Raw genomic sequence first — 13,904 nt, 5'->3', positions numbered from 1 at the left:
AATGAGGTCTGGAGCCGAGTGGTCCTGGTGGAACCCAAACTGAGCATCAGTGAGCAGGTTATTGGTGAGTAAGTGCCGCTTGATAGCACTGTCGACGACACCTTCCGTCACTTTGCTGATGATTGAGAGTAGACTGATGGGGCGGTAATTGGCCGGATTGGATTTGTCCTGCTTTTTGTGGACAGGACATACCTAGGCAATTTTCCACATTGTCGGGTAGATGCCAGTGCTGTATCTGTACTGGAACAGTTTAGTTAGAGGAGTGGCTAGTTCTGGAGCTCAAGTCTTCAGCACTACAGCCCATAGCCTTTGCTGTATCCAGTGCACTCAGCCTTGATATCACGTGGAGAAATCGAATTGGCTGAAGACTGGCTTCTGTGATGGTGGGGATATCAGGAGGAGGCCGAGATGAATCATCCACTCAGCACTTCTGGCTGAAGATGGTTGAAAAAGGTTCAGCCTTGTGTTTTGTACTCACGTGCTGGACTCCGCCATCGTTGAGGATGGGGATGTTTACAGAGCCTCCTCCTCCCGTTAGTTATTTATTTATCCACCACCATTCACGACTGGGTGTGGCAGGACTGCAGAGCTTTGATCTGATCCGTTGGTTGTGGAATTGCTCAGCTCTCTATAGCATGTTGCTTCCGCTGTTTAGCATGCATGTAGTCCTGAGTTGTAGCTTCACCAGGTTGGCACCTTATTTTTAGGTACGCTTGGTGCTGCTCCTGGCATGCTCTTCTGCACTCCTCATTGAACCAGGGTTGATCCCCTGGCTTGTTGGTAATGGTAGAGTGAGGAATATACCGGGCCATGAGGTTACAGATTGTGCTGGAATACAATTCTGCTGCTGCTGATGGCCCACAGCGCCTCATGGATGCCCAGTTTTGAGCTGCTAGATCTGTTCTGAATCTATCCCATTTAGCACGGTGGTAGTGCCACACAACACATTGGATGGTGTTCTCAGTGTGAAGATGGGACTTTGTCTCCACAAGGACTGTGCGGTGGTCACTCCTACCAATACTGTCATGGACCAATGCATCTGCGCAGGTCCAGTCTGGCAGCTATGTCCTTCAGGACTCGGCCAGCTCGTTCAGTAGTGATGCTACCGAGCCACTCTTGGTGATGGACATTGAAGTCCCCCACCCAGAATACATTCTGTGCCCTTGCTACCCTCAGAGCTTCCTCCAAGTGGTGTTCAACATGGAGGAGGACTGATTCATCAGCTGAGGGAGGGCGGAGGTGGTAATCAGCAGGAGGTTTCCTTGCCCATGTTTGACCTGATGCCATGAGATTTCATGGGGTCCGGAGTCAATGTTGAGGATTCCCAGGACCACTCCCTCCTGACTGTATATCACTGTACCGCCACCTCTGATGGGTCGGTCCTGCCGGTGGGACAGGACATACCCAAAGATGATAATGGAAGAGTCTGGGACGTTGGCTCAAAGGTATGGTTCTGTGAGTATGGCTTTGTCAGGCTGTTACTTGACTAGTCTGTGGGACAGCTCTCCCAATTTTGGCACAATCCCCAGATGTTAGTGAGGAGGACTTTGAAGGGTTGACTGGGCTTGGTTTGCCTTTGTCGTGTCCGATGCCTAGTGGTCCAATGCCGTGTGGTCCGTCCGGTTTTATTTTCATTATGTCTGAGGTTTCTGCTTTGATTCTTTCCAGCTGCGCTGATCGAAGGACTATCGGTTTGTCATCCCTAACAGTCCCAATTATTTCTGTTCCCACCTTCTTTACCACTTCAATTAGGATGGTTTCCATGGTTTCCACTCTTGGGTCAACTACTTCAATACCTATTCCCAAAGACTCTAATTTCTGTTCACCAATTTCTTTGATTTTGCATTCAGCCAACCCACGTTCAAGCTGTTCTGCTCTGCAGCTCTTGCTCAGCAAGAGTAGAGCCGTTTAACGGACCACACTACGAGTGTCCAACAAGCCGCCAGCTATTGCTTCTATTGCAGCCTCTGTAATGGCAGCTGTGGTTTCCATCACTGGTCCTTGTACACCCCCAGCATCAGGCTTAGCGGGTTTAGAACCTGATCTACAGCACTTAATTATGGAATCTCTGTCTCCACAGATGCTACAGTCTCTGCAATAACTTGCTCGTTCAACTCATCATTCGTCCTTTCCCTCTGAACCTCTTTGTCGAGCAACCTCATGAGGCCTCTTCCGATCGTTTTCCAACCTTCCAATGGTCCCCTGCCGGAAGCAAATTGCTCCTGGAGGGTCTCATTATTCCAAGGACTCTCCTCGAGACTGGCCAACTTGTTCCTGGACACTTCCAAGTTGCCTCTAATCGTCTTGACCATTGTCAATGCATCGAAAAGATCACGCTGCAGTTTTGCAGATCTTTCCACCTGTTCATCGTTGGATTGCCTCCTTTGACCTTTCGTCACCGCTTGCTTCCTTTGAAGAGCCACAACCTCTTCAACCTGGGTTTCACAGGCAGACTGGAGGCTCTGGTTTTGAGAGGTAAGCTCCACAACCTCGGTGTCCAAATCTTGCACCTTCTGCACCAGCTCGTTCCTCTCTCGCCCTAGGTTTTTGAGGCCCATCTGATTACTTTCCAAAGCCTGAATCTGTTTAGTGAGCATTTCTAGTTCAGCTTCCTTCTAAACCTTCAATGTCTCGTGCTGCCTAACCACAGAAGCCTTCTCATTGCACATCCTTTCTGCCTCTCCCTTCAGCGCGGACAACGTACTCTCTCAGCTTCCAGCTCTCTGGCAAAACTGAGCATCATGTGCTCTTTAGCCCACAGGGCTTCCTCGAGAGTCTCGCACTTCCAGTGGAGATCAAGAACAACGTGCTGAACCCCGCCCGCTCTTTACTTTGCGAGTTTTCCACCAGCTGTTGCCTCGGTTTCTTCTCTTCCTCCAGTTCCACGTTCAATACATCGAGCTGCCCGGTCAATCTTTCCTCCTGAATCCACGCAGCTTGCTCGAGCAACTCCTTCTGATCAACCATCTCGTTGACTGACTGCTGGAGGCTGGCGATGGCTGAGGTTAGCTGGCTTTTCTCTTCCCTGTGAAATGCCTTCGTGGCCTGCAGGTTGACCTCCAGGTGGAGCTTAGCGTCCTCGATGACCTGTCGCTCGCTCCTTCAGCTGGGCACTGATCTCTGCCACCTTCTGTTCCAGCGCTCTCTTTGCCTTCTCCAGCTTGTGCATAGTCATGCTGATATCCTCCATGCCACCCAGCCCTCTCTGCCCAGTGTTGCTTGTTGAGTGCTTGAGCTCCTCGTGTAGCTCTTGGACCTGTCTAACCAGCGCCCGAATCTTCTCACTATATGCCAACTGAGCCTACAGGCAGACCACCTGTGGCTCCAGTTTCAGCTTCTTCTTCTCTTCCTGGAGCAAATCCTGGGTGTCCTTTAGGTGGGACTCCAAACTTGACCAGTTTGATGGCTTTGGACTTGGTCCTTCTGAGAGCTCCAGCCGTGCCTTTCAGCTCGGCCTGCAATTTGAGGACCTGATCCATGCCATTTTCCTCCTGACTGTTACCACATAAGCACACATCACTGATCTCTCCCTCATCCTGGGGAAAGCCTTCCACAGGACTGTTTTGGTTACAAACGGACTTCCCAGGCCTTCCTCTGCGACCCTTTCTGGACTTCGGCATCTCCTCAGGATGGGCAGAGGTTTCCTGAAAAATTCCCGTACGCTCCTTCCTCAGATCACGTCTAGAAGCCTCTGCTACAATCCCTCCGTGGAAGTGTAATTGTACTTATCCTCAAACTCCTTAACATCAGCCATCATCATTTCTTTACAGAGTTCCCAGAACTTGTCCCCATTATGATCCTGCTTTAGGATATTGGCTTCTTTATCCACAACACCTTGCTTATCGCACACTGATGTTGCTCCCTGTCACTCAGCCGCACATACCCTTTACCCCAGGATTCTTGCTGGGCGTCTCGGATGAGGAACCAATTGGACCTCTCTCGAGCGTGCATCAATTCCTCAAGTGTTTCCTCCATATTGGGTTGGTCACTTTCTTTTCCCTCTTAGAGACACGGCGTCACTCCTGACACCATAAGGTAAATTTTAACAGGGAGCCGGAAAGAGGGCGGGAGGTGGGGTACTCCTGACGGGAAACCCAGAAGTACGGTTTTCCAGGTCGTCCTTACGATTTTGACGTAAGGATAGTCTTTCATTTTTTTTTTTCTGTAGGTTTCCTGCCTGACAGGCCAGCCAGATTGACAGGCTGGCTGTCAGTTGGATGGGATAGCAGCCAGGGAGTGGATGCCATCAGGTAAGTGTTAGATCGGGGGTAGGGAGGGGTTGGTCAACGGAGGGGGAGTTGGGGTCGGGGGTCATTGTGGGGTGTAGGTCATCGGAGGGGGTTGGTCATCTGTGGGGGGGTAGTCATCGGGGGGGGGGCGGAGATCGTCGGCGGTGAGGGGGGGTCGGAGATCGTAGGGATGAGTTCTCGCCTCCCCTTACATGGCGTGAAGCAGAAGGCCCGGGAATTAAAATTAAAGAACCTATTAAAATGGAGGCCCGCAGCCTCCTGAAAAGATTTCAGTGACCGACCCACCTCCTGAGAGCGGGTTGGTCGCCCGCCCCCTGAACCCGCCTCCGTTAAAACCGGAAGTGAGCGGGTTAGGGTTGGGTTTTACTTTTTTATGATTTTTACCATCCCACCGTCCCCAACCCACCCATTCGTGGGGTTAAAATTTATGTCACAGAGTCCTATTATCTCGTATCCTTCTTCATATGACAAACGATAGTCCTTGACAAATTCGTACTTCAAAACACTTGTCTTTTAATTCACTCCACACAAAATCACACTACCATACCTTTGGCAATGCCGAGTACATTTTCCCAATCCCAGGTTCTTTCAGCTGTCTGCAGCTGCCTTGCAACTGCCCTCAACTGCCTTTCAGCTCACCAGCTTCTTTACGCCTCCCCCTCTCCTCCCTTCCCCCTCCCCCATTATCCTAGCTGTCATTTTCCAGTCAGTGTTCTTTAAGTTGGCATTGCCACTATGCTTTTAATTGCCTGCCCTAAAACAATTATAAAGCCATCAAAAGCACCACGGAGCATCCTCTGCAGATTATTAAGATACTACTTTTTCACCAAATAAAAGATTATAATACAAACCCAACCTTCCCATCATGTCCTCATTCCCAGCATCCCCCTTCACTGCATCGACCCACGGGCACCCACCAACTGAAGCTATCGCTAACACCATGACCACTTTTGCTGAGCATTCTGGGATGCTACGTCATGTTACTTCCTACAAGAAACATTGACTGCCATTTTTGGCCTCAACTCTCCCACTAAAGGGTAAGAGCTTAGTTCAACAAATTAGCAGATGACATAAATAGATTTCTGCACAGGAAACTGTTGAATACGATATTTACTCCACGAGTGAATGGAACCAGTGTGACTCACTCGTAGTTTTGTTCGTTACGCTGATGGAGTGCACTGACTCTGAAAGTAGAAGCAGTTGCCTGTGCCTGTGCTGACTTGATTGAACACATTTTAGTGTTTCTGACCTGAATATGTGCTGATAGGCCTGTTTGTGCGTGCACAAAGTATGTCTTAACAGCACGTCCGTAAACCATACCTTTGTTATACGTTTTTCAAAGGTCATAATTATTTGGCAGCCAGTTCCAAAAATCGGACTGTCTGGTTCCAGATGTATTGAGTGGCGACCGTACCAGCCAGTTGTGGGGTCTGCTTTACTCATGGAACAAATATTGGGGCCAATTTTCGTCTCTGTTTTCAGCAGTAAACGGGGTGGTAGCATTGTGAAAATTGCAGCGCAGAGCTTACCACCCCGCTCACGCTGCCCATCCACCCACCGCCATTTCCATCGGGGCCGAGGCATAGGCGGCCAGAGCAGCTGCCTGAAACAAGCAAGAGCCTCATTAAAGTATGTGAATCAGGATCCCATGATATCAATAGGACTCCATTGCCCATTTTCATGCAGTTTAGCATGGTGAGTACTCAGTGCTGGGCCCAGACAGTGCTACTGGGCAGCAAAGGTCAGAAATGGACACTTCCAATGGTAAAGGGACACTCACCTGCAAATGGACAGATCATTGGTATCTATCTGGAGAGTTGAACGATGTTTGCCGAGAGAATCTTCTGGCTGAAGTTGTGCTTTTTGCCATTTCAACCATTCTCTTAGCACAAAATCGTGCCTGCACCACTGGCAGTAGGAACGGCAAGAACAGGTGGGGGAACTTCAGTGCAAGGCCCAGAAAGGAGGAGGGCTGCTCTCAGGTGGCCTTACCACGATCATAGGAGCTACAGGCCCAGACTGAGCTACCTGAACCTCAGTGAGGAGCAGTGCAGGAAGAGATTGCACTTTTCACAATAGGCCATTGCAGCAAGGGCTGCAGCCCACTACCACAGCTAGCACTACACTGCTTGCGGCAGCTAAGGTCACCGCAGCCCTGAATTTCTATGCATTAGGATCATTTTGGGCTGCAGCTGTAGACATCTGTAACATCAATCAGGCTGAGTGCATTCCTCCATCAGGCAGGTCACAGGTGCGCCGTTTGCCAGAGCTTCATTGCATTCACCATAAACCCCAGGAGCTAGCAGGAAAGGGCCGTGGGGTTTGCAGCCATTGTCTGATTTCCACTAATGCAAGTTGCCATCGACTCCGCACGTGGCCATCAGGGGCTCCTGCCATCGAGCCTGGTACCTTCTTGAACCGCAAAGCGTTTCACTGCCTTAATATCCTGTGGTCTGTGACCACTGGCAGCGTTTCATGTAGGTATGTGCCTGCTTCTCAGGCAGCTCTCATGTTGCCTACATCCTGTAGCAGTCCAACATTCCCTTTTTGATATTATGGATTTCAGTTATGTGGAGAGACTGGAGAAGCTGGGGTTGTTCTCCTTAGAGCAGAGAAGGTTAAGGAGATATTTAATAGAGGTGTTCAAAATGATGAGGGGTTTTGATAGAGTTAATAAGGAGAAACTGTTTCCACTGGCAGGAGGGTCAGTAACCAGAGGATACAGATTTAAGGTAATTGGCATAAGAACCAGAGGGGAAATGAGGAGAAATTTTTTACGTAGCGAGCTGTAATGATCTGGAATGCACCGCTTGAAAGGGTGGTGGAAGCAGATTCAATAATAACTTTCAAAAGGGAATTGGACACATACTTGTAGGGGAAAAGTTTCCAGGGCTATGGGGAAAGAGAGGGGGAGTGGGACTAATTGGATAGCTCTCTCAAAGAGCTGGCACAGGCACGATGGGCTTCTGTCCTGTATGATTCTATGATTCTATGATTTCCCTTCCCTTTTGATGAGGAGTAACATGTCACAGGCTCTCAGCTAGGAGATGAGAGACATCCTCTGCAGACTTGGCTAATGACCTTGCTCCAAAATCCGAGGATGCCAGCGGAAATCAGATGCAACAGCGGTCACGGCTCAACCAGAGCAATCACCGAGCAGTCCATAGGGGCGCTGAAACAGCCATTCCGTTGCCTGGACCTGCCTGGGATTTTCTATAGTAAAGCCCCTGGGAGAGTGTTGACGATAGTGGCCGTGTGCTGCCTCCTGCAGAACTTTGTCCTGCAACGGGGAGAGTTACTTTTGGCTACAGATCAAGAGGACCATCTACCACATGACGAGGAGGAAGCTGATGCAGCATTTGCTCTGGTGGGGAATCTAGAACAAGGGGAGCATAATCTTAAAACTAGAGCCCAGCGTTTAGAAGTGAAATCAGGAAGCATTTCATCACACAAAGGGTAGTGAAAATCTGGAACTCTCCCCCCCCAGAATGCTGTCGACATTGGGTCAATTGAAATCTTCAAGACTGAGAGCGATAGATTTTTGTTGGGTAAGGTTACCAAGGGATCTGGACCAAAGGCGCTAAATGGAGTTGAAGTGCAGATCAGCCATGATCCAACTGAATGGCAGAATAGGCTCGAGGGGCTGACCGGCCTCCTCCTGTTCCTATGATATAGCAGCAGGAGGAATACAACATCAGCCTGAAGCCAAAGCTGTATGAGCATTTCGTTGGCCATCTCTCCTCCTAAATTACTCCTTTCCCCCACGCCACTGCCCATTTCCTGCCCAGATCATCATCTGAGCCAGTCCATCTCCCCACCAATAAAGAACTTCCAACCTACTGACCATCATTCATGTACAGGCCACCTGGCTTTGCTGGTTCCACAGCTACTACAGAAACACTCTGCAGACAACATCATCAAATAAAAGGGTTTCACAGTTTAATCGTGTTAATAAATGGCAAAGGAAAAAAAAATAAGCATCTAGGTGTCAGCCCAGAGTAGATTCTTTAGGTCGCTTCTCTCTTAATCTGCTACTACTATGAAGTGCTCCCTCAGTGGCTTCAGCATGGGACTTGGGAAGCTGCTGATACTGGGACGAGGCCTTTCGAGATGCTTGTGGTCTGCGACCTCTTGGAACTTGGGCCTGAAGGGCCCAGCTGCAGATTGCAGCATCTTGGCTGCAGCCGAGGTAGTCTGGTCCCGGCTGACTTCCTGGCACGTGGTGGGCAATTGGTTGAGGGGACGGCAGGCAACATCTATCACAGAAAGTTCCAAGAATCGCACTAGGTATTTTTCAAACTTAATGCACTCCTCACTTCATGAAGTGCAAGCCCACGTTAAATAGGCATTGAGCCCACTGGAAATCCCACCCTCTGAAACGGTGATCTGACAAATGAAATGCTACCAACCTGCGGGCAGCTCGCCTATGCGATTTAAGTGAGGCCCGACTATCAAAATGGTTCAGGCCTCTCGCTACTGACATCGGGCGTGCGTCCCGATTGCCCCGCCCGATTTGCACCTCTCATGAACATTGACCCCCCTGTTACAACGCCCTTTGCAATAGTCTCTGCTGCCGAGGAGCATGAGCAATACTTTGAGTAAGCCATGATGAAAATTGTTGTGCGTTCCGCATGTTATAGTTGACAGTAATTTACAGCAGTTACTACAAGATGATCCGATGGGTTTAGTCGTGCAATTCAATACCAGCAACATGTAAACATAAACTCCATGTCAATACCAGAGAGTTTTCATTGTGCAGATTGTGAGTTCTGGACAGAAAGCAACAGCAACTGGACAAAATTTTCTATCAAATCTAAAGGAACGCCTTTCGACAAAGGAGAACTCCTCCGCCACTTATTCCTTCTGCCAGTCTCTTTGGCCTGAAATGTTTTGGATTGCTTGTAAATGCAGCTGCAGGCCATTGTGTCAGGCACACGCAAGGCCTGCTCTCAGGAACCTGCAGCCTTTTGTTATGCAGATAAAGCAGGCAGCAGGCTTTGCTTTTTGTCGGAAGGAAAGAGAGAGAGAGAGAGGGGAGGGCGGGAGGGAGAAGGGGAAGAGACGTTGTACTCAGCTGACCATCCCCGCTCCAACGTCACAGATTAAATGAGACAAAACAAGGGAACAGCTTAGACGCTGCATGCACACTGCTGCTGCTTTTGTGTTCTCAAGAACCTCGTTGCCCATTTCTGACAGCAGTCAGTTTAGTTACAACTGCTAAGCCCTGGACAGCGTAGCAATGGCTCCAAGTCCACTGGTGATTACCTGGTAAAACAGCTTTCTCTTTGATTATAAATTGGTTTGATCCCTTTTATAGTAACTGCTGTAGATCGACATCGCATCTGGCTGAACCGTCTCGAAGGAGAGATAGAGGGAGACAGAGTGGGACACTCCAGCACCGAGGGCAAACTGTCTTTGTGCGACAGTTCCAATAGAACAGAGAGGTGGAAAGGTTCAGTAGCTGGACAGCTCCCTTTCCTCAGCTGCCTGAGAGCGTGCTTGTGTGTGTATATGTTTGTGTGCGAGCGACAGAGCTCCACACAAAGCTCCTATCTCTCCTCATTGCAAATCCTCTGGAAGATCAGCGCGTAAATCATGACCAGCGTGCAGCAAGGCGAGAAGCAGCTCTTCGAAAAGTTCTGGAAGGGAACCTTCAAGGCAGTGGCCACCCCGCGCCCGGAGAGCATCATCGTCGCCAGCATCACAGCCCGGAAGACTCTGAGCAAGTAAGTGTGCATTTTTCCTTTTGTGAAAAGAAAGGTCAGAATGTTGTAGGCCATGGGTACATCGGCAGGCTGTTGTAGATTTAATTGACCATCTGTTATAGTTAGCGCTAACCTAGGTACTGGAGCTGCTCATTCACTCTGCCTGTTGGAACTGTCTGTTGTTATCCTGATAAGCCTGCTTTCCCTGTCCATTGTACTGCTAGCGGGAAGGCTCAGACTAGACAAGCAATGACACTCAGGGAGTGACAATGAAAAGCATTAGTGAAGCCAGAGTGGAAGCTATCATCCTCATAGATAAGCACAAAGGATATCGAAAAAAAGGACAAGAATACTTCACAAGTTCAATTCACGTGGTCATATTTTTAGGAGAATAAAGTTCATCATATTTTCTTCTCGGACTGACCGTATTTTTAACGTGTAAAAGCTTTATTAGCCGAGGTCTATGATTTAAGTAAGAGCCTTATTGATAGTCACAGTAGGTCCGATTGTTTATCCTTGAAGGTTGAGCTGGAGTTTAACAAAAATAATGAATGAAATCCAATAATAGGAAGCATGACAGGAACATATGACAGAGTTATTCATAAACTGGATTTCATCAAAAGGTTTGAAGATTGAAGGCTTCGATGAATGGTTAAAAAAATATAGGAAGCTAAATTTCAACTGGTTATGATTAGTATATACTCATGGCCGTCCGCATGTTACAATAGAGATCAATTTAGACCGTGGAAAGATGGTAATCCTGTATGAACAGGGATTCTTCTGTGTGTTTAAACTATTGTATCATACCGGGCTAACCAGCCGAGATGCATCAAACTGTTTACAACGTGTCTCCAATGACAACAACATATAACCATTCATTTCAGATCAAACAACACATTGTATAAAGTAACAGCAGACACAGTCAAACGCACAGCTTTGAAAAATTGAGAAAGGTACACAATATCATAACGCAAGCTCGGGAAGGAACAAAATTTGCTTCCACTTGCCTTTCAGCTTTTTTGCACTATTATCTGAGTCGGGATTATAAGACAAACCTGATTACTGGCTGGTTTAATTCCCTTCTACTGCCCCACACTAAGGGTGGCAGGAGAAGCTTAGCAAGAAATAGCCTAATGTTGGAAGTAATTTTGCCAACAGATTCCCTTTTCCCATGGTTTGGGTTGAGTTATAGGGAAGGTTCAGCTCAGGAAAACAGAGTCTTGTGTGATTCAGTTTGAGGTGACCAGCGCAAAGTACTCATAATAGAGAAAGAATTAAAGTGAAAATGGGTCTGTGTTAAGATTCTTGAGGCGCAGTTGGAGTTTTCACAGAAATCTTTAACTTAAGAGGAAACATTGGCATCTGGTCCAGGGTATCTCTGGATTAATATTCCTAATTAATAAATGTAATAATTAACTCATGGAATATTACTTATCATTAAATCAATAGTATCAGAATTCTGAGAACAATTAAAGCAGGGTAAATAATAAATAAATTCCAATAACAGTCAGTAAGGATGCACACAGTGAACATCCTATGTTGTTCTTCCTTTCTAGTACTGTAATCAATGCATTTGTGTGTGTGTGTGTTTGTGTGTGTTCATGTTCATTGTGTTGCTATGTCACTGGAAGTTCATTTGAATCTGCTTGCAGACTCCCTGCAGCACGCAGTTTGGCAATTAGTGCTGGCTCTCCGACCCCCCACTTATATCGTGACTTAACAGTGACACTGTCTTCAGCACTGCTACAGCTGTAGGGTCTCTCCTGCCATTGTATCTACAAGCTGTTTCCTACCAGCCTGGCTTCATTAAAAATTCAGCTCATTTTGTGAGAGGAGGCCCAGGCATACAGCAGATGGCTTGCAGGCTGATACTAAGCTTGGCTTTTCTGCTCGCCCTCAACAGATGCTGCTTAACTTCGATTTTAAGGGACGCAGATTAAAAGAGACTTTCACAAAAGTTTTTTTAAATTGTAGCATGTCGTGAGGGGGGGAGTGGCTGGGGTGTGAGGGGGGGAGTTGACCTTATGCATTCATAGCACAAACTTGAACAAAAATGAAAGGAATTACAATTAGCTTTCCTACCGTAGGAACACAATGTTCTCACGCATGTACTGTACACTAAGTAATTGATGGATTTTAAAATAATGTTCTTTATTGAAATCTGCACATTTATTACATTTTCAATGGATGACAAGTTCTTAGTATTTGGCCCTTTGCTGAGGCATCCGTGAACAGCTGTGATTAGTAATATCCTCATCCCTCTACGCAGTGACTAAGAAATGACAGATAGGACATACTGTTTTTATAAGATATTAAAAGATCTTATAAAGACTTTTTTAAAGACAAACAGAGCAATGCTCGGTATAGAAGTTGATTCCCACTCCTGGGCGACGGGTTTAAGTTCTGCCACAATCTAAGATCTGAAGTAGGGATGGAGGGATCATTTAGGCTGGTTCCGCCCCAGAATATTTGCAGCCGCAGATTTAACTTTGAAGTGTGAACCTTTCCCGCCTGGATTATAACAAAACTCATCCTTCTGACCACCGGGTTTCATACCAATGATGCGGTGATGGGTTCTGGCTGAGGGTGACGCCGCAGTCCATCTTTAACAAGGTACTCGCTCTTCTCTGTGCAGATGGAGGCCCCCTGCGGTGTGGTGACCTGATGTCATTGTGCAGTTGGCCCATCCTGCATGTCTGCACAGCCGAACCCAGAGACTGACTTTGAACCTGTGCCTGAAGTGAGTCAGTCCCAAGTTGCTTCACGTACAAGTTCCTGAAATGATGCTAGCGTACAAGTACGTAACGTGCTTGTTCAAAGTTCCTGTCTCTCTGCTATTTCATTAACCCACTTATTTTAAATGAGTTAACGCATCTGCTAAAATAGTGAGGAGAGGAATTTCAAGCAGGCCCAGCAAGTGCCCATCCACTACTATCCCACAGTGCAATTGTAGGGCCCATGTGTACACCCAACTTTCATTTAGGGGTGGAAATGATTTCCTAATCCTTTACTGCTGGTAGAACACCTACTAGTCTCAAAAACAACAAACTTAGCCCTGCTTGATTGAACTCATAATACTGTCACATCACAAGATATTTAGTTGTATTTTACGATTATATTATAATCGAATGTAACTTCACCAGAATCAATTTGCAATCAACACAGCAGAATGCTTTTTATCTGTTTTTGACCGTCGTCTAATTTCCATTTAATTTTTCAGGCACCGTGTGGTGCAAACAGGAGATGCGGAGTTGTTAGATATGATTGATAACCCACTTATGGCATTAACCATTACTCACTCACAATTCCTTCACCTGAGAGCTGTCAGGCCACCTGCTTTTGCATATGAGTCAATCCCATGTCTCCTCATCCTGTATTTACTATGTAACTCTATGTATAATACTTGTGTGTTGAAATAGCAGTGAAACTAATCATTCCTGGCCAAGTACATCTGATGACAAATTAACACACTAACCAGCCTGAGATAATTTTCTTGGGCTGTAAAATTTTCAAAATTATTCATCTAAATTTGTTTCTTTTTTCATTGATAACACTGAAGTATATTAGAAGCAGAATAAGGCATTATATAAATGCAAGTTGATGTTGCATGTCCTTGGCAACAGTGAGACAAGATCAAGGGTTACATTCATTAGCCTGATGATAATCTAGTCAGGAGTCTGTCACTCGTGAGTTATTTATCATCATGGACAGCTGACCCCTCTATTTCAGTAAATACCTATACATATTGTCCTTGTTTTCCATGGTTCTGCTCTCAGTAACCTCTTGCAGCCCTTCTTTTGAATTCATACCCTTCATTCCGCTGCCTCTTCCAAAGCTACTTCTTCAAACTTCGGTTATCAGCTCAACTCTTCTACCAATTACTCTTCAGTGTTAAATCTTACTCCTCTTTATAATGCACCTTGGGACATTTTGGCTATGTTAAGTTGTT

General features: G+C 46.8%; 1 protein-coding gene across 1 annotated transcript in view; it reads left to right on the top strand.

The window, feature by feature from the left end:
* Positions 1-9,845: 9,845 nt before the first annotated feature.
* Positions 9,846-13,904, top strand: part of srrm4 (serine/arginine repetitive matrix 4) — a 294,539-nt gene continuing 290,480 nt past the window's right edge. Inside the window, exon 1 of the mRNA XM_068006294.1 lies at positions 9,846-9,976. Coding sequence (XP_067862395.1) covers positions 9,846-9,976 — 131 coding nt within the window. The remainder of the gene's footprint in view (positions 9,977-13,904) is intronic.

The sequence above is a fragment of the Heptranchias perlo genome, chromosome 25 (assembly GCF_035084215.1).
Source record: "Heptranchias perlo isolate sHepPer1 chromosome 25, sHepPer1.hap1, whole genome shotgun sequence".
In the NCBI taxonomy this organism is placed as follows: domain Eukaryota; kingdom Metazoa; phylum Chordata; class Chondrichthyes; order Hexanchiformes; family Hexanchidae; genus Heptranchias; species Heptranchias perlo.
The sequence above is the reverse complement of the archived record's forward strand: the minus strand, read 5'-3'. Positions and strand labels throughout refer to the sequence as shown.